The following is a 24,529-nucleotide window of genomic DNA, read 5'->3' on the forward strand; positions in this document are numbered from 1 at the left end:
CGAGGTTCTTGTGATCTGTCCAGATGATGAATTTCTGCGCCCTCCAGCCAGTGCCTCCACTCCTCCAGAGCTAGCTTGACGGCTTGTAGCTCCTGGTTGCAGACATCATTGTTCTGTTCTGTAGGCGACAAACAATGAGACACAAAAGCACAAGGATGTAGGCAATTGTCGGGACCAACATACTGTGACGGCACAGCCCCAACACCAGAGTCAGGTGGTATGATTACCAAGTTACTGGAACGCCAATTTCCTTGATGTCTGCTTTTAGGTTAGTCTCAGAGAGTCTCACAGAGCCTGGAAAGATAGCTTAAAAACATATAAAAGAGCTCTCCACTGTGCTAGAAGTTCATATTACTCAGCTGTAATAGAAGAAAGCAAGAACAACCCCAGGTTTCTCTTCAGTACTTTAGTCAGGCTAACACAGAGTCATAGCTCAATTGAACCATTGATCCCCTTAGCTCTGAGCAGTGATGATTTTATGGACTTTTTTTTTTTTACAGATAAAATTCTCACAATCAGAGAAAGAATTAATCAGCTCTTACCTACATTAGACAATAATCTTCTACTGAATACAGCAACTCCTGAATCAACTGCAACGCCTGTAGTACATCTGGAATCATTCTCACCTCTGAATCTCTCAGAGCTAGCTTCTATAGTTTCATCATCCAGACCGTCGACCTGTCTATTAGACCCAGTACCAACTAGCCTCTTTAAAGAGATCTTTTATTTAATTGAGCCGTTCATTCTATATTTGAATAATCTGACTTTATTTCTGGGTTATGTACCTCAGGCACATCAGACCGTGGTCATCAAACACCAGCTTAAAAAGCCTAATCTTGATCCAGATGTTTTGGCAAACTATAGACCCATATCGAACCTTCCATTTATTTCTAAAATCATTGAGAAAGCTGTAGCAAAACAACTACACGGCCATCTGGATGGGAACAGTTTGCTTGAAGAGTTTCAGTCAGGATTTAGAGCCCATCATAGCACAGAAACAGCGCTGGTTAAAGTCTCCAATTACATTCTCATGGCCTCAGACAATGGATCAGCCTCCATACTTCTCCTTCTAGACCTCAGTGCTGCATTTAACACCATATATCATAACATTTTACTACAGAGACTGGAACATGAAATTGGAATTAAAGAAACTGCACTAAGGTGGTTCAAATCCTACTTATCAGATAGACATCAGTTTGTTCATGTTAACAACAGCTCCTCCTCATGTACTGTAGTCAGTCATGGAGTCCTGCAGGGTTTGGTACTTGGACCAATCCTCTTTACGCTTTATCTGCTTCCTCTAGGCAACATTATCAGGAAACACAGCATCAACTTCCACTGCTATGCAGACGATACCCAGCTGTACCTATCAATGAAGCCAAATGAAGTCACCCAGATAGTCAGACTGCAGGCATGTCTTGAAGACATAAAAGTCTGGATGACTGCAAATTTTTTACTTCTCAACAACTGACAAACTGACAAAACAGAAGTTACTGTCCCTCGGCCCTAAGCACCTCAGAAAAATACTATCTAATCATCTCATCAGTCTGGATAGCATCACTTTGGCTTCCAGCTCCACTGTAAGAAACCTTGGAGTAATTTTTGACCAGGACATGTCCTTTGTCCCTCACATAAAACAAGTTAGTCGGGCAGCTTTCTTCCACCTGAGAAACATTAGGAAAATCAGAAACATCCTCTCTCAGGATGATGCAGAAAAACTAGTCCATGCATTTGTAACTTCTAGGCTGGACTACTGTAATTCATTACTATCTGCATGTCCAAACAAATCTCTAAAAGGCCTTCAGTTAATTCAGAACGCTGCTGCACGAATATTAACAGGAACTAGGAAAAGAGATCATATCTCTCCTGTGTTAGCTGCTCTTCATTGGCTGCCAGTAAAATATAGAGTAGAATTCAAAATCCTTCTTTTAACATATAAAGATCTTAATGGCCAAGCTCCATCATCTTTCAGAGAGCAGGCCACTCCGCTCTCTAGATGGAAGTTTACCTGTGGTTCCTAGAGTCTCCAAGAGTAAATCTGGAGGCAGATCGTTCAGTTATCGGGCTCCTTTTCTATGGAACCAACTCCCAGCATCGGTCCGGGGGGCGGACTCTTTAGCAATTTTCAAGACCAGACTTAAAACTTTCCTGTATGACAGAGCTGATAGTTAAAAAGTTAAAGTCCTCTACTCTTTAGCTATGCTGCTTAAGGTCTAGGCTGCTGGGGGAAGGACTGAGGTTCTCTCTCTGTCTTTCTCTCTCCCTCCGTCTCACTCGCTCTCCTTTCCTCCCCCCTTGCATGCGCTGATAAGAACCATCCTTCTTAAAAAACACAGTTTCACCCAGTTCTAAGCATTTATACTGCATTTACTAACCATGTTCTGCCAAAGTCTCTGTCTCTCCCAGTTCCTCTCCTCTCTCTCCCTGTCCTCATCCTGCAGGTGGTGACTCATCGCCATCCCATGTTCCTGCTGGTCCCATATCTTCATGAATTCTGTACTACAGCCCCCCTGAGCCTGGTTCTGCTCGAGGTTTCTGCCTCTTAAAGGAAGTTTTTCCTTGCCACTGTTGCCAAGTGCTGGCTCATCGGGGGATCTGTTAGGTCTCTTTAAACAAATTTATAAAGAGTTTGGTCTAGACCTGCTCTACATGTAAAGTGCCTTGATGTAACTTTGTTATGATTTGGCGCTATACAAATAAATCTGATTTGATTTGATTCATTCCACAACACCTTGACCTATGGAACCTATGCAAGGATCCTGTTTGTGGACTTCAGCTCAGCGTTCAACACTATCATACCTGAAATCCTCACAGCCAAACTCTCTCACTGTCTCTCCTGCCATCTGTCAGCTTCCTGACTGACAGGCGTCAGCATGTGCGGCTGGGTAAGGTCACGTCTGGCACACGCACAACTAGAACTGGGGCACCACAAGGGTGTGTCCTCTCACCTCTACTCTTCTCCCTCTACACAAATGACTGTACCGCCAAAGACCCAGCTGACAAGCTTCTAAAATGTGCAGATGACACCACTGTTATTGGGCTTATCCAGCATGGTGACAAGTCTGCATATTGACAGGAGATTGACAGGTTGGTGCTCTGGTGCAGTCAGCACAACCTAGAGCTCAACACTCTAAAGACTGTGGAGATGATTGTGGATTTTAGGAAATGCCCCATTGCACTGCCCCCCTCGTATCCAACAGCCAACTCCTTCAAGTTCCTGGGTACCATCATCTCACAAGATCTGAAGTGGGAGTCCAACATACATTGATTGTATGCCACTGTATGAACGTAGCCACATTATTCTTTGATTGTTGTTATTTTTGTGTTTGTGATACAGAGGTTGTGATTTTTGGTTCATAGTTCTTGTCTGCAGCCATTTTGGGGTGTTTAATATGCAAGTCAGTTTTGGACTTTCAATTTTTATTTTTGAATTGAAATGGTGAAAAGCAAGATCGTGTTCCATATTGTAGTATTATTAGCATATTGCCATATCAGTGTAAATGGACCAAAATAAAAACATTAAATGTCAAGCAAATAAGTAGTGTGATACTTAAAACGACAGTGACACTGGCAATAGGTGGCTAACCCTTTTAAGTGCCCAAAATTTTCCAAAGTTGTTCCCAAAAAAAGGCAGAAATTTCCCATTGGAAATGAATGGGAATGAACCCCCAAAAAAAATTCACTTTTCTTCTGAGTCACCTAGCTTTCTTATACCTGCATGTAGAAATCTGATTCAAACTTTAAAACTGAGGAAAACATCTGCTCTCTCCAAAACACTAAACAGTGTTTATATAAAAAGGAAACTTTTCATACTTAGCACTCAAAGGACGAGTGGAAATTTCTTTTTTCGTCAAACCCAGAGTGCGGAGTGTCAGTTGGTAGAATGGGAGAGGCAAGATATAATAACCTTTATTTTCATTTTTAACTCGAGACAAACCATAAAAAGGAGACAAAAGGAGACAAAAAACCTTCTCATTCATTTGAATGAGAAGGTGTGTCCAAACCTTTGGCCTGTACTGTAGGTGTTGGGATTCATAAAATGTGACTTAGACAGATGGGGTCTGCACAGGAGACAAGAGTTGGACATCTACCTTTTTCATGAGTCACAGAAGGATTGGGATGAAAGCGTTTTACTGGTTTTGTTTGCCACCTGTGAAGCTACACAGGAATCACTATGGTTCAGCCCAGCTGAACTAGTGTTTGGACATGTGGTCAGGGGCCCTTTAAAGATCTTCAAAGAACAACTAGTGTTGTTCAGGGGGCAGCAGGGGGGCCCCGAACTCAGGAAGGGGTGCGGCAAACTCTTGAGGCGGCGGCAGGGGTGCCGTGGAACAGGAACAGGAGATGGCGGCGGCCCAGTCAGAACAGGCCGGTGGCTAGTACAACAAAAACATGGTAGGGCTCTCAGGGATATTGATACCAAAAAGAGGACAGGATAAGTTCCTGGTCCGTATTTAGAGGGAGTGGCATCACAGCCTGTTATTTCGGCTCCCTGTGTTGTAGATAAGTCTCTGCCAACCAGAGACAAGAGCCTGCAACCTCCTGATGTGTTCACTTCAGGTGTGAACTGCAAGGGAAATGAAGAGAAATGGAGTCTGTAGGTGGATTCTTTTGTCTCCCGAGAACAAAGGGAGGGAGGTGACCTCGTGGTCAGGCCCCAGGGTTTACATGTAGGCCTTTCTTTGTCTCACCTCGTGTTGGAGGCCCAACACCTCTTCACAGAAAAAAATATTCACTCTGACTTGGTGCCACCTTTGTACTTATTTTTGGTTCAGCACTGTGTTGAAGATCAGAGTCAGGGTTTTGTTTGGTCATTTTGAGTTCAGTGTCAGATTAGTTTTATTGTATGTTTGTCAGTTTATTTGGCACAAAAACATCATCCCACACTCCTCCACAATTGTGTTCCTGTGTTAATAGTTTTCTATTGGTCAATAAAACATTTCTTTTGGCTCACAAGAACACTAAATCCATCTTCTTTTGATTGTTGTGTTTATGGCTCCTTATTACTTAAGGAGCCATAACAGCAACACACACCGTTATAAATGTGTATGTTATTTTGTTACAGTCGCTGTTAGCACCAAGCTGGCTGTGATATAAACGCACATGTTCAGCAAATGTCAAACACAAGAGAATAATGTCTAGATTTAGCAAATACAGTGGAATCAGCAAACATGTTAAAACAACTGCCTCACAGCCACACACACACCCACAGAGCAGCACATATTCAACAGAAAAACCATTGTAGCAACACACAACTGCATAAATGCTATTCTGTTAAAGTCGGAATTAGCACCAAGCTAGCAGCTATATAAACGGACATCTCAAGCAATTATGTATGGCTTCATGAATTAAAAAAAATCACATCTTATACTTACAAGCACAACCTCAGTTACTGGGGAGCTCTTAAAACCAACAGTTTTTAAAAATTCCCGCCATTCACGATCATGCACATAGGTACGCACACACTTTATACAATGACAGATACGTTTTTCTGTTGAAGTCAGTGTTATCAACAACCCAGCAGCAATATAGAAACATCTTCATGAAAACATGACAGAATAATATCGAGCTTCAAATATATAGCTTGTTGGTTCACTAATATAAGCTAATGCTATTAAGCTAGCGAAGCTGAAGAGAGAAAACACTTACCTCTGGTGTGGTCAAAGGGGGTGAGCATCTGCAGAAGGCTTTGATATCACAGGAGAGAATAAGTGTAACAGGCTGTCCAATAAAATGATGATCAGATGACTGGTTGTATCATGTCAGATTTTAATAGCTAGTAGATATTTTCTTTTTAAAATTTGTGCCGAAAACGATCACATGCATAGTTTCACCAACATATAGAACACAGGTGCTGTTCCTGTTAGAGTAAACCCCTTGTGCCAAACAAGACAAAAATGTATTTTTTTTGTTTGTTTGGGGTTTTTTTTTAGAAAAAAATTGTAGGTCTTGTTCAAAGTATGTGCCTGTCAACACAATCTACATTTACTGTATTTAGTTTTTGGACTATTTTCACATCTACTCCCCCCCTAGTGACATCACTACTTTGACCCTGAATATTTCATGTACTGCAACTAAAGCAACTAAAGCTTTCTCAAAATTGAGCATGAGGTAATCAAGGTATCTTGATTAGAAATGTCAGTGAAATCGTTGGTAAACTGCTCACATATCAGAGGAATGCTTGATTACCTCATTGCTTGCACCTGTAGACCTCTCCTGCCTGAAGATCAGGGGCTCAGGAGTTGTCATGTCGACCATCTGAGACACCTGAAAAGGGTAAGTGTTTGGCTCGGTGAAGCTCTGATTCTGGGGCAATTTGTGACAAACCGGTAACTCCTGACCAGAAGCTGAGTGCCACAACAACTTCCTGAAGCTATGTCTGTATTTTAATGTTTCTAGGATCTAAAATGTGGACACAAGACCGATTTATAAATATATGGAAAATACTGACGGTTCGCCTCCTCTCCTGTGAAATAACATTGAAAGAAGTGGCACACACGAGGGGTGACTGTGTCTTTTAGAGGCTCACAGGTCAAATTCTGCTGGGCTCACTGTTAAAGTAGACACAGTTTTTTTTAAGAGAGGACAAGCATCTCTACTACTTTGGAGAAAATGATGTGTGTGCTTCAAACTATGTGCCTGTGAGGGCGATTTACAAATCTTTCAGCTCGGCACTCTAGCTGAAGATCTCCCCACTCTGAAAATACACACACATGTGAAATTTAAGATTTTCACCCAATATGAGCAAAACTGAGTGTAGCTGGATGAGATGTATCATTCCTGCTCTCGTGGCAAGTGAGTGTGCCACCTGGTGCTCCCCTTAGCTTATTAACCAATCAGCACCTGGGGCCACTGTATATAAGGAGGCAGTGCCCATTTTGTCACCCTCTTGCTCTTTGGCTCTGAGGACCGCCCACTTTCTAGTCGCATCACTTCCCCTTTCTCACCGTTGCTGGTGCAGAGGTTGGATTGTTGGACACTGTGCCAATGTAGCGACTCTCAGGGAATCTCCATTCCGACGTATGTGGCTTATTGGCAGCCACGGTTTGTCACTGCAGCCAGCTGAGTGTGAAGCTCTCCTCTTCCACCTGTGGTCTGACGCAGCCTGATCAGTATGTACAGCGCACATCAACATGTCTCTTTGCTTACAGCCTTAGTATTTATTTTGGTTTTGGTTTTTATTATTGGTAGACATTGAATGGTGGGACGTGTAACGTTGCTGGCTGGGAACTATTGCTGCTTTGCCTCACAGTTTTGTTCCTCTACGTTGTGTTGAAGTCACTAGACTTCCCCGAGTTGGTTGATGTGAGAAGATCAGTCGGAGCTGTTCAAGTACTGTCACCTAGACTTAATTAAAAGCAAATATCTTTGGAGTTCACACAATGCAGAGTCAATTCTGCATCAACACCAGTGAGATCTGATCCACCCTTCTGAAACACAGCTTTATAATTGTTTTTTCAGTCCCCCCCCAATATCTCAGACATTTCAAAGGCTATGCGTTTGTCTCATCTCAGTGCTTCTATTCTCAAGGACAAGGCCATAGCATGCGTTTTTATCAGTAACTGGCAATTTGAGAGAGTTTGATACTTTTCCCACAGCTCTGCACCTGCGTGGATATTTCCCTTCAAAGTGATCTCTCTTCTCTCGTTATGCTGACTCATCTCCTCCTCTGTGTGAATGTAGCATTGAGACGAACAGTTTACTCCTCTCATTGTTCACACAGTCTAAACTTGTAACAGTAAGCATTGCAGGATCATAGTGTATTGGTATTAAGCACATCACAATTATAGTGTATTAGTATTGAACATATTATTATTATTATTATTATTATTATTATTATGTGTTAGTATTAAACATACCACAAACATAGTAAGTTGGTTTTAAACATGTCACAGCTGCTGCTTGCCATGCCTTGCTAAGGTGTTGCTACCTTCCTGCCCTGCTTCTGCCAGTGGCCACTATACTGTTGCCTCGCCGCATGGGTGGTCAGCGTGGATAGCCAGCTCGTGCAGCTAACACCGGACTGCATGCGCTGATATTCTTAGCCCGTTTTCCTTGGGTCTATATTTTATTTGTGCAAGCTGGCGGGGTTAAGTCTGTTTAGTGACCGCTTAAAGTGGATTAAATTAGTTCGTTTCATTTACTGTTTTTGTTTTGTTTATCTCTGAGTTGTATCATTAGCTTCTGTTAATGTTATTTTGACTAAGTCGTACTTTTTTTTTTTTTTTTTTTCTTTAAATTAGATTATTCCATTTGTTTGTTGAACTGCACTGCTGGCTTGACTAGTGCGGTTTATGATTCTTTTGTGTACTTTAGTTTTTGTTAAATCGGTTTGTTTCTTTGTTTCTGTTGAATTATCACCCTGAATTATTTTTGGCAGTTAAATTAATTTAGTTTATGTTAATTTGGTAACTTTGTAAATTTGTTTGCTGCCAACCCCTGAAAGTTTTGTTTATTGGTTTATGGGTCTTATGGTTCATTTGAGTTTCCCCACTAATTATTCCTCTTTCCCTTTCAGGTACTAGAAGCTTACGGTGGTGGTCCTGGTGTCCCCTTCTGTGTGCTGTGCCACACCCTGGTTTTCCTTTGTGTGTTTGCATGTGTGAGTTACATGAGTGACTGGGGTGCTTCTTTTCCTGGGGTCCCTCTCACCTCCTCATTACCCCAGTTTCCCCCCACTGGTAAGCTCCAGCCCTGTTAGAGTCCTCCCTTCCCTTCACATCCCTGTATGCATGTTATTTTTATGAGGAAATTTTATCAATTTGTGCAATAAAGTATTTTTTTGTATTTTAACCAGAACCACATCTCTCAACTAAAGCAAAACAGACGTGAGTGCCTTGTGCTGGTACTGTGAAAACTAGTTCCTAGGGTGGCATTGTCTGGCTTTATTTGATTGATATAAATTTAATAATTGTACCCTACCCCAATCGTACAGGTGTGCTGCCACACGAGCATGAGACTCAAACAATCTCTGATCTAAAAGTATGAAGGATATCAGAAAGGTGAATACATGACTTAGTAGAGAACATATTTTCCTAGGTTTTACAGTTCAATTGGACCAGAGGTTTGAAAAAGTTAAAATTTGGGGTGATTTTCGTTGTCTCTCGTCGGGAATGAATTGATTTATTTGGCTGCGTTTTTGCCGTTTATGGTGCCAAAATATCACATTCTACAGAGAAAAATCAAAGCACACCGATCCCAACAGCCCTAGGCGTGGGTGTTAGGCTTGTGTGGGCTTATTCAAAGTCCTACCACAAGTTTGCACTTAAATTTTTTTTTTATGGAAGAGGAATAATAACTAGAAAATTCCTTGGCAGAAATTTCGAGAGTGATTCGGGGGGCTGCTGCCGGGACGTCGACTTGGCAGATGTACAGATATACGGATATTACTATGATCTGTTTGAATGAGAACATACACAGACAGACGTATGTCTTTAGACACACAACTATTTCTTTGAGACATCTATTTCGGACATGCACCCTGTGACACTATTGAACACAGGTGACTGACCAACTGACCAATGCTGTCTATCTGTTGTGTGTCTGTGTGTGCCCGCTGTGTTTCTATTTGTCTCATTATATGCGTTCCTGTGTGCGTGTGCATATTTTCCCTGTGTGTGTCCGTATATGTGTGTTAGTGCGTCTGTATATCAGTCTTTGTGTGTGTTCTGCAGGTTAACAAAATTGTCAGTAGTAACAGTTGATCAGCAGCTCTCATATCAGAGAAGTCTGATGACATCATTGATTTGTCAGTCAGAGAGAGAGAGAGAGAGAGTGTGTGTGTGTGTGTGTGTGTGTGTGTGTGTGTGTGTGTGTGTGTGTGTGTGTGTGTGTGTGTGTGTGTGTGCGCGCCTAAGTATAGAGCTGTAAGTCTGAATATTTGTGTCTCTTTGTATGTGCCTGGCTGCCTGTTTGGGTCCCATAGATGGCCATAGTCAGTGTTGATCAGCTGTGTGTTTGTGTGTCTGTTTCTGTGTGTGTGTGTCAGCTTTTTGTGTAGCTCTTTGGGTTTGTCTGTGTATGTGTTTCTAAGTATAATTGTTCCTATGAACAGAGCTCTTTCTGTGTATTTGTGTCTGTTTGTGTTTTTGTGTGTGTGAGTGCGTCTGTATATTTGTATGTCTGTCTATCACTCTGTGTGTGTCTGTATATCACTGTGTGTGTCCTGCAGTCTAACACAAATGTCAGTAGTAACAGCTGATCAGCAGTCTGATGCATCATCCTTCTCAGAAAGCCCTTTAGCCTCTCACTCTGCGGCAATTTGTGACAAAAAGGTAACTCCTATCAGAAAACCGAGCAGACGCTGAGCGCCACAACAAGTGTCTGAAGCTGTGTGTGTATTTTGGTGTTTCTAGGATGTAAAATGTGAGTTAAAAACACATGAAAATTTGAACTCTTCTCCTTCCAGCCAGAGAAAAATACATGGGGAGTAATAGGAGAGAGGAGGGGTGAGCATGTCCTTTAGAGGGGCACAGTTCAAATTTGGTTTGTCCGACAGTTAAAGTAAAGACATTTTTCAAGAGAGGACAAGAATCTCTTTTGGAGAAAATGAGGCACGTACCTTAAACTATGTGCCTGTGAAGGTGATTTACATATAATTTTTTCGATAATCATCAGCTCACCAACGCACTCTAACTGAAGATTCCTCCACTCTAACCACCAACATTCCGTGCAACACACACACACACGGGAAACTAAAACTTTCAGCAGAAATGGTGAGACGAGCATCACGCTTGAACAATCGCTGAAAAGTATAAAAGATATCAGAAAGATGACAACACGACTTGAAAGACAAGTTTTCCTCCGTTTTGAAGGTAAAATGGACTGTGTAGCTGGACGTATGCAAAAGTATCAGAGGTTTGAAAAAGCTGAAGATTTTCGCCGTTTATGGCGCCAAAATATCGTATTCTACCCTGAAAACGGAGAGCACACCGATCCCAAACAGGCCCCGGATGATGGGCTTTGGTCCGTGGGGCTGAATTCAAAGCCCTCCGACGAGAAGCGAATCTGGAAGAAGAATAATAAAAACGTTAATAAAAAGAATAATAAACACACAGGATAACAATAGTGACTCTGGGCGGGGCCCCGTGGCACTGATAAAAAGGAAAATAATTAGAAACATGAGCAATAACAATAGTGACAACAATTCATATATTAGACTCACTAGTCACTACCAGCATACACCAGCTGACTAACCAGATGGGCTCGGAAGCCCCAACTCTTCCTCCGCCTGATGTGCTTGCTCCACCTGTCCCAGTGCCTCTTCCACCTCGTGAGCCATCCATCCTGCCGTCCAAGCATTACAGTAGAGGTAGGAGCATACGGCAGGTTCCTACTTTAGTGTTGAGCTGTAGTACAGAATTCATGAAATATGGGACCAGCAGGTGTTGCAGGAACATGGGATGGCGATGAGTCACCACCTGCAGGATGAGGACAGGCAGAGAGAGGAGAGGAACTGGGAGAGACAGAGACTTTGGCAGAACATGGTTAGTAAATGCAGTATAAATGCTTAGAACTGGGTGAAACTGTGTTTTTTAAGAAGGATGGTTCTTATCAGCGCATGCAAGGGGGGAAGAGGGAGAGCGAATGAGACGGAGGGAGAGAGGGTAACAGGGAGAGACAGACAGAGAGAGAGAGAGAGAGAGAGAACCTCAGTCCTTCCCCCAGCAGCCTAGGCCCATAGCAGCATACCTAAAGAGTAGAGGACTTTAACTTTTTAACTATCAGCTCTGTCATACAGGAAAGTTTTAAGCCTGATCTTGAAAATTACTAAAGAGTCCGCCCCCCGGACCGATGCTGGGAGTTGGTTCCATAGAAGAGGAGCCTGATAACTGAACGATCTGCCTCCAGATTTACTCTTGGAGACTCTAGGAACCACAAGTAAACCTCCATCTAGAGAGCGGAGTGGCCTGCTAGGACAATAAGGAACTATGAGCTCTCTGAGATAGACTTTAGATAGACAATGATTTTAGAAATAAATGGAAGGTTCAATATGGGTCTATAATTTGCCAAAACATCTGGATCAAGATTAGGCTGTTTAAGCTGGGGTTTGATAACTGCAGTCTTAAGTGCATAAGCCAAAGATAAGGTGAAATTAATCAAATCTAGAATGAATGGCTCAATTAAATAAAAGATCTCTTTAAAGAAGCTAGTTGGTACTGGGTCTAATAGACAGGTTGACGGTCTGGATGATGAAACTATAGAAGCTAGCTCTGAGAGATTCAGAGGTGAGAATGATTCCAGATGTAAAAGAGGTGTCGCAGCTGATTCAGGAGTTGCTGTATTCAGTAGGAGATTTTTATCTAACGTAGGCAAGAGCTGATAAATTCTTTCTCTGATCATGAGAATTTTATCTGTAGAAAAGTTAATAAAATCATCACTGCTTAGAGCTAAGGGGATCACTGGTTCAACTGAACTATGGCTCTCTGTCAGCCTGGCTACAGTGCTGAAGAGAAACCTGGGGTTGTTCTTGTTTTCTTCTATGAGTGCTGAGTAATATGAACGTCTAGCACTTCGGAGAGCTTTTTTTATGTTTTTAAGCTATCTTTCCAGGCTATGTGAGACTCTTCTTACTTAATGGAACTCAATTTCTTTTTAATTTCCTTGATGTCTGCTTTAAGGCACAGTTTGGTAATTATACCAGGGAGCCATCCTCCTCAGATTGAATACATTCTTTTTGAGAGGGGCTGCATTGTCGAGATTCGAACGCAGTGTGGCCATAGTGCTAGTCACAAGGTCATCAACCTGCGTATGGAAGAAATCCTCATTTGAATTTAGATGAGGCATTGTTGGGAATGATGACCAAATGTTCTCATTAAATTTAGCCACAGCAGCTTCAGATAAACATCTTCTATTGCTGAATTTATTCCTCAGTGCTGTGGAGCCCATTAAAGTAAACTCAAATGTAATAAGGTAATGGTCAGTCAGGAGAGAGTTTTGAGGAAGAATTGTTATATTGTCAATTTCAATGCCATATGTTAGAACAAGATCAAGGATATGATTGTAGAAGTGAGTGGGTTCATTCACATGCTGGGAAAGGCCAATTGAGTCTAGTAGGGAAAGAAACCCAGAACTAAGGCTGTCGCTTTCTACATCAACATCTTTATTGAAATCTCCCAATATAATGACCCTCACGATTTCCGGTAATCACTATTGGCACATCAGGTTTTTAGTTATTCCTTCCCACCTGGTTCTCAGGTCACCTTGGTTAAAACATCACAATCCACACATTGACTGGGTGTCAAATTCCATTGCCAATTGGAGTACATTCTGCCACTTTCACTGCCTTCATTCAGCTTCCCCGGCTACTCACCGTTTGCCAGCTTCGGTCATGCCCCCTGATGTTTCCACAGTCCCCAAGGAGTATTACGACCTGGGTTAGGTGTTTAGTAAAGATAAGGCTCTGTCACTTCCCCCTCACCGGACATAGGACTGCGCTATCGACCTCATACCTGGCTCTCCCCTGCCCTCTAGAGCTTCTTTGTGTCTAACCCTTAGGCCGTGCATCGATTTTAGGGGGCTTAACAACATCACAGTGAAGAACCACTACCCCCTGCCACTTATAGACCTCTCTTTTGAGCCCCTTAATAGGGCTTCCATCTTTAGACAAGTTAGACCTGTGCAATGCCTATCATTTGGTGAGTATTAAAGGACGTTTAAGACGTATCTCGGCCATTTCAAATACCTGGTCATGCCTTTTGGCTTCACTAGAGCTCCTGCAGTCTTCCAGTCTGTTTACGACATCCTAAGAGACAGGCTGAACCAGTTCATTTATGTTTACCTTGATGACATTTCTATTTTCTCCTCATGTCAGGCAGGTTTTCCAGTGGCTGCTGGAGAACATACTTTTTGTGAAGACTAAAAAATGTGAGTTGAATGTCCCCCTCTGTGAGTTTCCTAGGTTACATCCTAACCCAAGGAGAGCTTAGTCCTGACCCAGCCAAGATCGAGGCAGTGACAGGCTGGCAACGACCATCCGTCTGGAAGCAGCAAAAGCACTTCTTCCATTCACATTCCTAGTTTTGAGGGAGAGGGAGAGAGAGAGAGAGAGATCGAGATCGAGATCTGCCTCCCAATTTACTCTTGGAGACTCCAGGAACCAAAAGTAAATCTCCATCTAGAGAGTAGAGTGGCCTACTAGGACAGTAAGGAACTATTAACTCGATGAGATATGATGGAGCTTGGCCATTAAGAGCTTTATATGTTAACATAAGGATTTTATGTGATGTTGGAACAAGTTTTGATATGGACCAGAGTAGCAAGATGTGAGAATGGGAATAGGAACAGTCCTCCGGTAATAGTCAACCAGTCAACCAAAAAAAAACACAAGCCACAGGGCGGCAGCAGAAGGCAGGCTGGCCACAGGAACGAAAGAACTCAGGCACGAGGCACACCACACTAGCGAAAAACAAAAGGAGATAACCAAATTAGAAACAGGGGTAACAAGGTAACAAAAATCATGTAGGCACAAAGGCACTGACAATGTTCATTAGGTCAAGGGACAAAAAGTATGCACTTTCACTGTACCAACAAAGCAGAATTGTCTGGCAGTGAAGTGGGGTCTGAACCGGTCATTTATGGAGCGCTTGATGAAGGTGAGATGGGGAACAGGTGTGCCTTGTGTCATCCCAGGAAGGTGGATTTTGGCCAGCCAAGACTCCTGCCACAGGAGGGGAGAACAGAGCACAGAAAAAAAAAAAACAATACAAACACACAAACCCAGACCATGACATTTTAAATTCTATTCTGAATTTTACAGGCGACCAATGAAGAGATGCCAAAACAAGAGAGATGTGATCTCTTTTCCTAGTTACTGTTAATATTTGTGCAGCAGCATTCTGAATCAACTGAAGCCCTTTCAGAGATTTGTTTGGACATCCAGATAATAATGAATTACATTAGTCCAGCTGAGAAGGTACCATCTTTGTTTATCGGCTGTCATGTGACTGAATAACTCAAAACACCTTGATGCTTTGCAGACACTTTATTACACAAACAACATAGTGAAAATAGTACTTCTGCACGAAAACCCGTGTTACAGTAAATACCAGAGCCATACATCGTGTGTGCTGTTTAGAAAATCTGTCAAATCTCAATACAGAGGAACAGGGACTGAGCAAATGAAACCTGAGAATGTAGACTGGAACTAAATGTTCTGAGTGGACAAAACAAAGATCTGCATTTCTCTTCCTCTTATGCCTTTGTGACTCTTTATGATGTGTAATATAATGATTGATATTTTTATTGATAATTATTAGTTGTTACATAGTCATTTTGGCAATTTATGATTGCTGTCACCAGATTTAATTGAATTACTTAATTTAGAATTTCCAACCATATCCTAAGCTTTTCATTCATTTTACTAATAATCACCTAGACAATTTTTGACCATCAATTAATCATCAACCATTTTAAACTCAAGCTGAGGTGATACAACAGAAAAGGTGAGCATCAACTGATTAAGATTTGATTATTTTCTTGATTTTTATGATCCAGTTCAGTGCCTCAAGGATCCTGATCCTCAACCTTTATACTCAGTAACTTTAATCCAAGATCTTTAATGTTGTATGTTACACAATGTTGTCCAGTCTATAAAATGTCTTTAAACAGCTGGTGTGCCTATGTATAACTGCTCGCACTGAACAGAGGATTGAACTGGATTCAATCAAGAATCCAGTTCAAGAAACCAGCTGCCCAAGACTAAAACCTGTAGTTACTCTCTGGACCACTCATGTCTGGTTCAAGCATGAAGTTTTTACAGCAGGTTTACAGTCTGGAACAAACACTGTTCTGGTCTCTGGAGCTAACTTTCTCCTTCATAACAACTATTAGAGAACTTGCAGTACTCAGCCAGTTTAATGTTTATTAAGGACTAAAGTTGTGGTGGAGTCAACACTGACATGATAGTAGAAAAGCTTACTCTAGCTTTACATACCTGTGGGGACCTCAAAGAGGCTGCGTCTACCTGGTTTTACAACCTGTGATTCAGACTTTCCATTTTTCTTAACCTTCAATATTAATCAGTGAAATGCCAACCCATGAATTTTATAGCTTGTTCTTTGAGGGCTTAAACAGGTGGATTGGTCACATTTATCCTTCCTCAGTTCACTCACTCAAGACACCTCTGTCTTTGTGAGGTCTCTTAAGACTCTCATGTGTAGAGACTCGACAGTGTGCCCTTACAGTACTTCTTAAGGTCTACAACTGATATTATTCCTACTAAAGACAGAAATATCAATCAAATCAAGTCCAAATACACAGACATTATTCTGTGAGTCAGGTTTAGTTGAATGGAAAAGATGAAGCTGTGATACAGGTCATAATGGCAGATGCAGAGAAAGGCACAACACACACATGAAAAGGCACAAAATAACGAGATACTGCCAATTAAAAAACTCAGTTTCAGCTTCAGTGAGTGGGATTTGTGTAATGATGGATGATCTGCTCTGATTCTCCCTGAATCACATTCTGATGTTTAAATAGTCCAGTAAAAATCACATCTTATTGTTTTTTATGGCCTTATTTTAATGGTACCAACACAGTGACTCAGACCCACCCAGACTGTGTGGTCATCTCCCTCTGCTGCTCTGGTCCATGGGTGTGCAGCAGAGATCAGAAGAGGCGTTGATTTGTAAATATACTCACTCAGGAGCTGCTGTGTAGAGGCCTATAAACACAGTGTAAAACTTTGTGTGATGTAACAATGGTCCGGCTTGGCATATTCAGAGGCTGCAAAGACTGAATGAAGCAGCTATGACAGGAGACACGGGTTTACAGATGCTCCTGCTTCAAACACAATATGGGCCACTGAAACTCAAACATTTTCACGACCACAACACCCAAGCTTCTAATTTGCTTCTGTTGTCGGATGTTGCTTCACAGAGAGAGCCTCCTTTCTCTTGGTGAGGCACACAGCATTGGACAAGGACAATGTCACAGTCATGGATCTGTCATTGTGCTTGTCACAGCTCTTCAGGTATGAAACCCATTCTCTACCTAAAACAGTCAGCGGGCTTAGACATGGTTTTCCTTGGTCTGTTTTACGGCTGAACCTGTCTCTGTGGATTGTGCTGATAATAATTTCACTGATGCTGTATGATTGGAAAAATATCTTTTGCAATTAATGTGTTGCCAAGGCTGTATCAAGACCACAGTTCAATTCATTAAATAAGATTAAATTAACTGTCTAAATTAAGCCAAATGGTTTTATATACAGTATATATTAAAATATATAAACAATAAGATTGGCGGCTAACACAACAGTTACACACTTGATGAATAGCATACATCTTGGCAACATAAGCATAACGTTCACAGCTGGGCCCATAGGGTTTAGGAGGACTGAGGAGGTGGCAGAGCAGAGTACTCCTCATTGTCTGAATCACTGCTGTCCTCATCGTTATGCTCTTGGTCGCTGCTTTCAGTGCTCAGCTGGTCAAAGCCCTGACGGCTATAACCCTTGTGGGATGCAAAGAAGTTCCCCAGATTCAGAGTGCCCACTGCTTTACCTGATGACAGGAGGAAAGAGAGGACGGGAGATTAAATCAGAGAAGTGAAACATAAGAAAGGTGGAATTATCAGCAATCAGTAAACATTGTTGAGGAGGGAAGACACAGTAAATGAAAAAATGGGAAAGGAGAAGGCACCACAGGACAGAAAACAGGAGAGGAGAAACATCAGGCAGTACTACATATGCACTACCCCACACTGAACAGCACAGCGAGCGCATAAAAGTTAAAGTGTAATTGTTTGAAAAATATGACAATAAAGGATTGGAAGCATTTGTGTTGGTGTGGTAACTTTCCTTCAATGTTTATGAAAAAAATTTGTCTGTTCAAGTTAATTTTAAAGGCGTGGCATGGACTAGCTAACCCTAAATTATGAGCTGTGACATTGAATCATAATTTACAAGCTTCATCAACTGAGCGAGAATAGCTGTCACAAAAATGGAAACACATCACGTGTCAGTGTAGTTGTGTAGATAGCAGTTTATGCTGTTACAGAGGTGCAGTCTGTATGGAGGTTTACTCTACCAGAGCCAGTAACTGTTGAGTTACTGATCCACCGTTACTGGAGAATTGTCTGTAATATGTGAGTGAGACAGCCACGTTTTCATATTTATTTTAATGGCTTACCTCTTATTTTTCCAAAGATCTCGCCCACAGAAGTGGGGTCAGTTTTCACCTCACATTGATCTGAAAATATTCCAACAACATTCAGAATATTTAGCAGAATGCTGAGAGCTTGGCAAAGTTCACCCCTGTTTTTATGAAAAGATTGGTCCTGAAGGGAGTTGATCATCCTATCTGTGGAAGACACTTGTAGACCCATACATTTTCTCCTGCGCTGACTCTTCTTCTCTTTCTGTTCACTTTTTTGCTGACCATATATTCTCTAAATCACAGAGTTCCATTGATTAAGTAAAATTATTCCTGCGCTATTGTCAAATAAATGTACCCACTTTGAACAGTGCTTTTACTTGCCAAACCTGAACACGCCCATTAAACTTGGCTTCTTCATTCCAGAGTAATGTTGGATGACAAAATCCACTGATCTTTATAGAAATGGGTTCCAAAACTTAATCACTCTGAATCGAGAAAAAAATATTTTGACATTGTTCCTGAAGGTAAAAGTAGATTTTCTGCTCATCCTTTCCTGACAGTGAAGGGATGAGCAGTGGCCTCCACCTCCTCTCCGGACACACAAGTGAGCAGAAGGCAAATGCCTGCAATTAATCTGATCAAACCCTGTACAGACGACGGTTCTACTGTCATACATACTGTTCTTTCTCCAGCAGATGATGACTCCTAAAGAGATGACTAGCAGCAGAGGAACAAGCAGCAGTGTTGTGATGATGGCTGGAAGTAGGCCCTGCCCTCTGTTGTGTTTTGCGCCACTCTTCTTCTCCTCCTCCTCCTTCTCCTCCTTCTGTGGTGGAGGTTGCTGAGCCTTGTTCTGCTTCTCTTGGAAGGCTGCCGTCTTGTTATGTTCAGGCCTCAGCTTTGTTTGGACGATTGTCTCCATTTCTACACAGAAGAAAATCTGATGGTTATCAGGTTGTAATCAAGCCACCACAGACCGTCAGGTTGTGCCCTTCATCACAGCTGCTATGTGAATTCTTGGTTTGTTGATTAAAGTAAGGAAGTAGAACAGATGAAGCTGAGGATATCAGTCCAGTCTTTTTTCCCACCAACAGAAAAATCTACAGAATCACTGGATAATGACATGACAGAAACCACTGAACTCTGATCTTTCTCTGACCTTCCACTGCCTCTTGGTGCAGAACTGTGGCCACAGTGCCCTCGTGCTTATATTTGCTTTTATTTTATGATAGGTATGTCTTTTAATTATTTGTCTGGCTTGTGTTGTTATTTATGGATGGATGATGCTGAGTTGGAAAAGTGTTATCTTAAATATTTGGCCAGAGGGAAGCATAGAGCAGCTACAAGACTGTTTAGAAAGGATAACCTGGGGCTTCCGATTTCTGCTTGATGGAGTAGGCAGCAGAGGACAAAAGCTTTCACAAATAAACACTTTCTAAATAAGTTTAACCCTCCAAAAACCAAGAAAAGGGAGCACTGCCTTCATTTTTAACCACTTAGTAACAAAACTCCTGATATGTGGAAGAGCTCCCTGCAGAGGGAAACAACAAGAAATGCAGGTACAGAAAATGATAACTCCAATCACACGAGGCAGCCCAAAAATGGCACAGCAGTGAATACACAGGAGAAAACACCCAATACCATGCCGGATGCTTTCCCTGTAGATGCATCGAGAGGAGATACAGATATCCAGAAAACCGGTATAACAAATATAAAAAGATGGCAACTGCGCTTGGCGAAACGATAGACAGAGTAACTGTGCTGGAGAAGTCACAACAATTGATAACTAAGGAATATAATAAAATGCAGGACAAATGTAAAGAAAACAGAAGCAGGAGACAAAATCTAAGGTGGGTCAGTATTATAGAGGGAGCCGAAAGAGCGAATATGATCAAATTCCTTGCAGATTTCTTCCCCGTTGTGCTTGGAACTGACATATTCAGCTCCCCAGTGGTTATCGGTGTTACCAACTCCTTAGTTTGGGGGGGTTTGTTTGGTTTTAAAAAACAACAAATCACGGTAAAACATGAACATTTTAAACAGTTTGCGCAATAGAATAGACAATAGAAAAAACTGTCAGTGGCAATGTGAGACAGTGTGTTAGTCTTGCCCTAACACAAGTACAGACCCCCATCCAAACACACCCATCCACACACAACACACACACACAGGCTGCACTGCCTCACAGAAAGAGTGGGTCATCGTCATTTTGGTCAAGGCTCTTTATGGCAGGTTCAGCAACTAAGGGAGCTGACTTAAGTGAGTAAGCTGCTGATGTGCCAAAAAGCTGCAAAACATTATCAAGCTGGTGCTCATAGCAAGCCTCACCAAACAGCTTCAGTCCATACCGGATGTACAGGATGAAGTTAAGGGTCTGCAAGGACATCCGATTTCTGAGTTTACTTTTTACCACACTCATCTGGCTAAATACTCTCACAACTTCAGCATTCGAGTGTGGCAATGACAACACAGACACAGCCGCCATGGCACTTTCTTGGAACAGGTTGGTATCAGCTGCATCCCTGAACTTCCAAATCTCACTCCAGAAGTCCGGTGTGTGTTTTGTCTCATTCCATTTACAAAGATGGATGACACGCCATTCCTGGACAATCTTGTCTATCTCTGCAGGGGAGTAGCCAAGAAGTTTGCTCATTTTTACAATTTCTCCAGGGCACATACTGCTTCAGTGCTTCAGTGTTTCCTCCACATTGAAAATTGATTGACATTCTTTGATGTTGTCTGGCAGTCATATAAAACCTCAGCCATGCAGAAGTGTTCACTGGACTTTGTGACTGAGAAATGCAGCCTAAGTTCCTCCCACTGGTCCAAAATGAGTGAAACCACAGGTTCAGTGGAGAGCCAACGTGTGGCACACACCTTAGTTATATGTAAGAGTTTCTCACAACATGGCCATGTAAGCCTCCCTGCATTTTGGAGACACTGAAAACCAATTGCAAGTCTCTCGTACCAAGCACCAAGGAGGAGCCTGAAACACTGGTCACCCACATCTGCAACCAACTTTTTCAGAAAGTAAGGTGCTAGAACACCATTGATCCTTTCTGTTCACTTCGTCCTGTGTATTTTGAAGTGGGTAGCAGCAGTTGAGTCTGAGAAAGCCACTCTACATGCTTCTCCAATGTGGTCACATCCCAGCTGAACAGTGTTCAGCGATAGCTAATGCCATGGTGGCCTCAACCTTTTTTACCGAATCTATTTTTTTTGGCAGCTTGTTTTGTGTGGAAGTGTTACATATCTTTACCTTTTGAATGTGTTTTTTTGATGTCATTTGTGTTTTGTTTTGTTTTTTTTTTTACAGTTTGACATAGAAATCAGCCTTACAATACATACAGTATGCCCACTCCTTCCTGTATTTTTGACTGTACAGTTTAGACTGAGACGTGTTCGGTTTCACACACACACACACACACAGTGGACGAGGTGAATAAGTGACTGAGGCTGTGTGAGTGAAATGCAGTGATTTATTTTGCTGCAGTGATTTGTTTTAGACAAAAACTTTCATATTTACTTCCCACCGTTTCAACCTACTGGTTCACACGTCTCATCTGACTGCAGCTGGGAGGGACTGCTGTGACTCACGAGGACTGCACCGCCTGTGAGTGCTGTGGGACAGGGGAGAGGTTGATGGCAGCACACGCTGCTTGTTGAGAAGAGTAGATGATATGTGATTTAATGTCAGAATCTCCAAAAGTCTCCAATGACACCACAAAAAGTTGCTAGATTTGTCGATTGTCGCTTTTGGAAAATTGGTCTGAAAACTTGTTCATTTTACCGACAAAGTTGCTAAGTTGGCAAAACTGGTGGTTATAGACCGGGTACACCGCCCACTTGCCCCACGGCCAAACAACTGAGAGAGACCCCAGGCCATCGTGCACCTCCACTATTATACGGACAGACAGAATATAATGGATCTGGGCAAAACTAAAGGGTGACTAACATACAAAGGAGACCAAGTGTAAATCTTTCCAGACGTGAGCCCGGAGGTCAGCAGACAAAGCTACCTATATTTCATCAGATATAATCTCTGACTCAAATGGCAGATATGTAATAGTAACTGGGGAAATTTATAACACTCCATTAAACATTTATGGCCCCAGCTTTGATGATGAAAAATGTATAGGTTCAGAACTAGCTTCCTTACCCAATTGTCCCACCCACAACCTGATTTTGGATGGCAAATTTAACTTTGTGAAGGATTCAGTCCTCAATAGATCATCAAACAAACAACCCTCTTAATGGAATAGATGCATATATGAACCAGAACCCAAGAAAATAAATTTTTTTCTCTCAACCACACGTCCTTCTCTAGAATTGACAATTTCTTCATAGACTCATAACTACTTACAGCAGTAATGAAGCCATTTTTTTTTTTTATCAGACCATGCCCCAGGAAGACTGCAAATAAACTTTCCATGTAGACAGAAAGCCAAAACATGGCATATGGGTAACAGTTTACTAACTAGCAAAACCAATGTAGAGTTCATCAGATCACCAAATAGCTTTATATATGCGAACCAATAAGACTCTAGAGGGCCCTAAAAGCAAAAATTAGAGGACAGATTATTTCCTACTCTGCTCACTTGGTCAAAAAACAAAATGAGAGAAGAAAAAATATAACAGGACAAATTGTTGCATTGGATAAACAGTATGCAGTGTCCTGACCGGATTGCTAAGAGGACAAGTGTCATATCCTCACCTGGCAGCCTGTTCACCTCCCCACCTTCTCTCACTCTTTTCTTGCGATACTTAAGTCAGGCCAAACTGAAATCATTAGTGTTCCCAGCATGTTTTACCCCTTTGTGTTTCTTTGCACTCAGCCATGTCTCTGTGTCTCAGGAGCCTACCAGCTCACCTGCTACACTGCCTCCCTGGACCCACTCTGATCCCGACCTTCCCAGCTACCCTGCACCTGCCATCTCCACCCATACCCATCTCTGTCCCACTGCCTGGGTGTGCTCCGCAGCCACCTCATGGCACTGTAGCGATTCCCCCTTATCCAACAGTTTGCCTCAAAAAATTCTGTTATACTTCAGCCTGTTTCTGCTCTGTGTCTGTGCCTGGTCCACCTCACCGCATCCTGTCTGGAAACAGAGACAACTAAATTAATAAATTGTTCCAAGCATAAATACTTTGAACATGGGGAGAAGGCAACTGGCTCATCAGACAAGAATATCTAAGGCATCTAGACATATAGTCTCACACCAGTTCCGAAAATACAACAAAAGACCGATAAGAAATAAACCAATTCAAACAATTTTATTCTAAACTATATACTAAAGAAACAACTGTTCATTCTAGAACTATACAAGAGTTTTTTTTTTTAACCTAAAGATTCCTTCCATCTGTCAGGAGGATAGGTATTTGTTGGAGAATAGAACTCCAGAGGAGGTGACCTTTGCAATATGCCACTTACAAAGCTTGAAAGCACCAGGCCCAGATGGGTACACATCCGAATTTTATAAGACTTTTGTTGTGGAGGTTGCACCTCTTCTTTTTAAAGTTTTTAATTCATCATTTGAGACAGGGTTTCTTGCAACAGCATTCTATCAGGCAACAATTTTTCTAATACACAAAAAAGGGAAAGACCCCATGGAAGCAGCATCTTACAGACCAGTGAGTCTCCTGAATATAGACACCCAAATTCTAGCTAAAATACTGGCAATAACACTAGAAAATGTACTCCCAACAATAATTCATGAAGCTCAAACAAATTTAATTTTAACAGACAATTGACCCATAGCATCCACAGATTACTCATTATTATATATACATCCTACTCCAAGTCAATCTCTGAAATATTGATATCACTGGACACAGAGAAGGTTCAAAGTGTATTTTTCATGGCTCAAGCTCCTTTAACATCTCCAATGGCGTCAGTACAGACAAATAAGATTAGATCCGAGTACTTCAGGTTAAGATGTTCGAATAGGCAGGGATGGCCTCTTGCAGTCTCTTTGCGTATTTCAAAAGAAAACAGTGGGACATTGGCTATTGCGGTAAGCGTGTTACATCATTTCCTGTCACTGGTGGTTGTGCTCTGTTTCCTCGTGTGCCATCTCTGCTATTCACCTGATTAATCAACAGTTATCAAACTTATACTAGCCAAGAACTCTATCTCTCCCCCCTTCCTAAGCTTTACAGACAATTCTGTAGCTCTGCTAATCGAACTAAACGATTAGAAATGGCCTGTAGCTCTCTGCCTCCTTTTCTGATAGCACCTCTTCATAGATGCAGGAAGATGGTAGAAATGGAGGCGAAAATTTGTTGAGTCAGAGTCGAGCCTGCGCACCTTAGCTAGCCCATCCTTTGCTAGTGTAGCTAGCCTCCCCCCTATAGCCAGTGCGGGCACCTGAGCAGCCGGGATCTAGCCAGGGAGGCTGGGTGAGACAAGAGGCATAGTCATAGGCAGC

General features: G+C 42.0%; 1 protein-coding gene across 1 annotated transcript in view; it reads right to left on the reverse strand.

Annotated features, from left to right (window-relative positions):
- Positions 1 to 14,974: 14,974 nt before the first annotated feature.
- The window catches only part of LOC115052492 (peptidyl-glycine alpha-amidating monooxygenase B-like), a 37,169-nt gene continuing 27,614 nt past the window's right edge, over positions 14,975 to 24,529 (reverse strand). The window contains exons 23-25 of the mRNA XM_029516650.1: positions 18,780 to 19,025; positions 18,135 to 18,194; positions 14,975 to 17,507 (exon numbers count right to left, since the gene is read on the reverse strand). Coding sequence (XP_029372510.1) covers positions 17,332 to 17,507; positions 18,135 to 18,194; positions 18,780 to 19,025 — 482 coding nt within the window. The 3' untranslated portion in view covers positions 14,975 to 17,331. The remainder of the gene's footprint in view (positions 17,508 to 18,134; positions 18,195 to 18,779; positions 19,026 to 24,529) is intronic.

This window comes from Echeneis naucrates, chromosome 12 (genome assembly GCF_900963305.1).
Source record: "Echeneis naucrates chromosome 12, fEcheNa1.1, whole genome shotgun sequence".
Lineage (NCBI taxonomy): Eukaryota > Metazoa > Chordata > Actinopteri > Carangiformes > Echeneidae > Echeneis > Echeneis naucrates.